This window comes from Pan troglodytes, chromosome X (assembly GCF_028858775.2).
Source record: "Pan troglodytes isolate AG18354 chromosome X, NHGRI_mPanTro3-v2.0_pri, whole genome shotgun sequence".
NCBI lineage: Eukaryota > Metazoa > Chordata > Mammalia > Primates > Hominidae > Pan > Pan troglodytes.
Genome location: NC_072421.2, coordinates 153,493,729 through 153,498,531, shown reverse-complemented (window position 1 = coordinate 153,498,531; position 4,803 = coordinate 153,493,729). Strand labels below are relative to the sequence as shown.

General features: G+C 56.4%; 1 protein-coding gene across 3 annotated transcripts; it reads right to left on the bottom strand.

The window, feature by feature from the left end:
• Window positions 1-1,665: 1,665 nt before the first annotated feature.
• On the bottom strand, window positions 1,666-4,233 carry LOC750209 (tubulin beta-8 chain). 3 transcript variants are annotated; one of them, XM_024353612.3, is made up of 4 exons: window positions 4,166-4,233; window positions 3,560-3,668; window positions 3,371-3,481; window positions 1,666-2,891 (listed from the first exon to the last, which is right to left on the bottom strand). In XM_024353612.3, the coding sequence occupies exons 3-4, from the start codon at window positions 3,429-3,431 to the stop codon at window positions 1,834-1,836; spliced, it is 1,119 nt and encodes a 372-aa protein (XP_024209380.2). In that variant the 5' UTR covers window positions 3,432-3,481; window positions 3,560-3,668; window positions 4,166-4,233; the 3' UTR covers window positions 1,666-1,833. The 3 variants fall into 3 exon arrangements, with proteins under 3 accessions (XP_024209380.2, XP_024209381.2, XP_054532867.1); XM_024353613.3 differs by lacking the exon at window positions 4,166-4,233 and adding an exon at window positions 3,940-4,133; XM_054676892.2 differs by lacking the exon at window positions 4,166-4,233 and having other exon boundaries at window positions 3,371-3,477; window positions 3,560-3,642.
• Between the last annotated feature and the right edge of the window lie 570 nt (window positions 4,234-4,803).

The window sequence follows — 4,803 nt, the reverse complement described above, 5'->3', positions numbered from 1 at the left end:
CTACAGGAGGGAGGAACATCTAGCCCCACGCGTGAGTGGAGACACCAGGTGTGGGCAGGTTCCGGTGGTTGCTGCAGCTGAACCTTCCTAACCAGGTCCACGCAAGACCATCTCAGATGGGTGCACACCTGGGTTGGGCAAGGACACCCCTTAGACAGTGAGAGCCACTGAGGAGGGCTGTCACAGAGGCCCCTTTTCCTGCTCCTAGAACAGGCTGGGCGAGTGTGGGGGAGTGTGGGGGAGTGTGGGGGAGTGTGGGGGAGTGTGGGGGAGTATGGGGAACCTCTCCCACCTCCCAGCTGCTTCCAGGAGCCACTTCTTTCGAGATGAGACACTCTCCTGCCTGCCTGTTCCCATTTGGCTGCAATAGACCATTGACAACATTCAGAGAACAAGAAGGGGCCTCACCTGCTTTCCCTGACACGTCGCAGGCAGGTGGGCATTCCCAGGGGACCTGGAGTAGACCCTGTACATCTGCCCACCCCCAGGCTATGCTGGCTTCATGTTATCTGTGTGATGGGGGTAGGATGGGAATTACCAAGAGACCATCACACAGGCCATGGACAAGTTCTACAAGAGCCAGGGAGAAGAACACTGTCCGTGCTTGCTGCCCAGCACCCAGCTCACACACACACACCTCTCATTTGACAGCTTCCCCAAAGCAGGCTTTTGCAGTCCAGGCTCCCCAAGAAGCCTGGGGAGGAGACTCTGCCAGGCTGAAGGGCCTGTCCCCAAAGGTGCCACCCTCACCAGGATCATCCTGGCAATCTTGGATTATTTTTGCCCTGAAGTTTTGGAGTGGGGGACAGGGAGACAGCAGACAGTACTCATTAGCCACCTTTCCAGAGAGCATCAGTCCTCCAGACTGGGGCAGGTCAGACCTCCACTCAGGTGTTTTTCTCACTGGTTGCCAGTTGGGGGAAGCAGCATTTGTGAGCACCTGCCTGTCTCCCCAGGTCCTGTTCAGAAACCCCATCCGTGCCTTTGGAGGGACTGCCCTGAGCACACAGGCCCAGCAACTGCCATCTATGACCCCCAGGACCTAATCCCCATCTACATAGGGGTTCAGTGCATGTCACAGGCCCAGCAATCACATCTACGGCCCCAGGACCTAATCCCCTTCTACATAGGGTTCAGTGCATGTTAGCAGACACTGGGCTCGATTCCTGCCTAGTCCCTGCCAGATACCCCATGCCCACCTCGTTAAGAGAATGAGGCCACACAAACACACCCAGGCCATCGTGATGATGGAGTGGCTGGGGTCCCACTTGCCCACCCTTCATTGCTGGTTCAGAGCCAGCTGTCTGACCACATTCCTACTCCAAGATGGGACTTTGGAGACATTGTCCACCAGGGTCACTGACCCCTTTTAAAGTTCCAGAAACATGGCCAGCTGGTCCCCTAGAAGTTTGGTACATGGGATAAGCCAAGGCTTGTCTTCAGGAACAGGTTTTCCACCACGTCGCTGCCCAAGGCCCAGGGCATCCCCAAGTTCGCGTGAAGCCTGCCTGCCATGTCCACAGCCCATGCCGAGCCCTCCTGGAGCCACTGGAATGCTTGTTCCTGGGCATGTGATGACCCCAGACAGCTTCCGCCTTGCAGGACAACTATGCGCATCTGGCAGCAGTAGCCAGAGGGCCCATGGAAGATGGAGGTGAAACCAGATGCTGTGAGAACACTTTATTAGTCAAAACTGCACACTATAAAAGTGCTTTAAAATGCAGCAGCAGGAGATGTGAAGACACAAATGAACAAGTGCATAGTGATACATAGCTGTCACAACACAGTGAAGAATCCACACTGCTTCCCCCCTTTACCTAGAAAAGGAGAGTCCTAGGCCACCTCCTCCTCAGCATACTCCTCATCCTCCTCCTCCTCGGCCGTGGCATCCTGATATTGCTGATATTCAGACACCAGGTTGTTCACGTTGCTCTCGGCCTCGGTGAATTCCATCTCATCCATGCCCTCGCCCGTGTACCAGTGGAGGAAGGCCTTGCGCCTGAACATTGCTGTAAACTGCTCTGAGACACATGTGAAGAGTTCCTGGATGGCCGTATTATTCCCAATGAAGGTGGCTGACATTTTTAGCCCCCGGGGTGGGATGTCACAGACGGCTGTTTTTACGTTGTCGGGGAACCAGTCAGCAAAGTAGCTGCTGTTCCTATCTTGAATGTTGAACATCTGTTCATCCACCTCCCTCATGGGCATGCGACCCCTGAAAATGGCAGCCGCCGTTAGGTAGCGGCCGTGATGGGGGTCACAGGCAGCCATCATGTTCTTAGCATCAAACATCTGCTGGGTAAGCTCAGCCACAGTCAAGGCCCAGTACTGCTGGCTGCCCCGGCTGGTCAGTGGGGCAAAGCCGGGCATGAAGAAATGTAGCTGGGGAAATGGAGCCATGTTCATGGCCAGCTTCCGCAGGTCAGCATTCAGCTGGCCTGGGAAGCGCAGGCATGTGGTGACCCCACTCATGGTAGCAGACACCAGGTGGTTCAGGTCACCATAGGTGGGTGTGGGCAGTTTTAGGGTCCTGGAACATATGTCATATAGCGCTTCGTTATCTATGCAAAAGGTCTCATCCGCGTTTTCTATGAGCTGGTGGACTGAGAGGGTGGCGTTGTAGGGATCCACCATGGTGTCTGACACCTTGGGCGAGGGCAGGATGCTGAATGTGTTTATGATCCTGTCTGGGTACTCCTCCCGGATCTTACTGAGCAGAAGGGTACCCATCCCAGACCCAGTCCCCCCACCCAGGGAGTGGGTCAGCTGGAAACCCTGCAGGCAGTCACAGCTCTCAGCCTCCTTTCTGACAACGTCCATCACTGACTCCATCAGCTCCACGCCTTCGGTGTAGTGTCCCTTGGCCCAGTTGTTTCCGGCCCCACACTGACCTGTAAGACAGTACAGCCAGTCACTCGACGGCCAGGTATACGGTCATCAGTGGTCACCACCATAATGCAGAAAGCACCAGTGTCACATGTGAGGTGAAAGCACCATTCGCCCTGTAGGTGGAGCAAATGAAACCCCCTCCTCCAGAGTTACAGGACAGCAGCTTCCCCTGTTAGAAATTAAGACAGGAGTCAAACCTGAGACGGGCTCACAGACCTCGCTGCAGGTGGCTCCTGCCCATTCTCAGGAAAGGCAGTAGCCACGGCCCCAGCTCAGCTCCCGGCAAGGACATCAGTAGCTCCTCACCTTGAGGAGACACCCGGGCCTTCCTCCCGAAGCCCGTTTAGGAGAGGCAGATTGAGGACAGGAGAGTGTTCAGGGGCCCTGGCGCCACAGTTCCCACAGGATGACCTTGGAGCGTTCCTGGATTTTGAGCTGCCCTGGCTAAGGAGCCGCACCCCAGTCCTCGCCCGCAGCTCACCGGAAATGAAGTTGTCTGGCCTGAAGACCTGCCCGAAGGGACCCGAGCGCACAGAGTCCATGGTGCCCGGCTCCAGATCCACGAGCACAGCGCGGGGCACGTACCTGCTACCTGCGTGGGGCGGGAGGGCATGAGCGAGGGGAGAGCCACGTTCCCAGGAGGGCGGTGGGGGAAGGACGGGGGTCTCACCGCTGGCCTCGTTGTAGTACACGTTGATGCGCTCCAGCTGCAGGTGGCTGTCCCCATGGTAGGTGCCAGCGGAGTCGATGGCATGTTCATCAGAGATCACCTCCCAGAACTGCAAGAGACAGGAGGGGCCAGACAGGCCGGGGCTGAGTCACGGAGGCGCCCCAGCCCCTCTCCCACCCCCACCCTCATCCGCACCCCCATCCCTAGGCCGCCCTGTCCCTGGGGTCCACCCCAGCCGCCTCGCCAGCCGCCCAGTTCCACCGCGTCCCCGGCAGGGAGCCCAGGGGCCGCAATGCAGGGGCACCGCTCCCGCCACTGCCAACATCTTCCCCGGCCACCCGGCAGGCCCGGGCTGGGCCCTCAGAGCCCCGGCTGCCAACCTTGGCGCCGATCTGGTTCCCGCACTGCCCGCTCTGCGTGAGCAGGATTTCCCCCATGGCCAAGGCGGGATTAGGGCGGCAGGAGAAACACGAGAAGGAGGAGCAGACGCGCAGCGACCCAGCCCGCCCTCCGCCAACGCTTCAATAGCCCCGCGTCCACCTCCCCCAGCCTCCGATTGGGCTCCCAGAATAAGCAACAGCTTTACTTCCACACAGGTGCACCCACCTGTGAATCCCTTGGCGTTGAACGTCTGTTGGAGAACTCAGGTGTCCTTGCTATGGTCCCTTCCACGTTGGGGAAAGCTGCTCAGCTGAAGAACTTCCTCCCACGTCTTTAGTAAGACTAAATTCCTAGCTGAGCTGAAACTGAATTTTCCTCCCATGTGGGAGGGGAAGACTCTTGTTTCCATATTCACAGAGTGCCTTTGCACCTGTCCTAGATTGATGACATTTTTGTAATGGAGATTCATTTCATCTATTAGGAGATCTGTGGTTAGGAAAGGCCTTCCACATGTTAACTCAACAGGACTTGATTATACGTTTTACTTTGGAGCAGTTCAAACCCGCAGTAAGCTATGGGTGTTAGAGATAGTCAGGCCTCTGATTTAGCTAGAGTCTTCTTTAGGATTAGCCCTTTCACCTTTCCAGAGGACTGCGGTCTCCAGCAGAGTGAAGGTAATATTGGATTCTTAAAGCTGAGGATAGGTGTTGGGTTACGCCTGCTGTGAAAGATGGGCCATTGTCACTTTGCAGGCTTTTGGATTACCCAAACTGAGGAGTTATTTCTTCTGGTAAACATTTTTCAGATGGGGTGGGGAATGCCTCGATCTAACCAGTGAAGGTATCAGTAAGCATTAGCAAATA

Coding starts and splice junctions, on each gene's coding strand:
- LOC750209 (XM_024353613.3), bottom strand. CDS start 3,996: ATGGGGGAAATCCTGCTCACGCAGAGCGGGCAGTGCGGGAACCAGATC. Junction 3,482..3,559: donor GTACTACAACGAGGCCAGCG/GTGAGACCCCCG, acceptor CGCCCCACGCAG/GTAGCAGGTACGTGCCCCGC. Junction 2,892..3,370: donor GCCAGACAACTTCATTTCCG/GTGAGCTGCGGG, acceptor ACTGTCTTACAG/GTCAGTGTGGGGCCGGAAAC.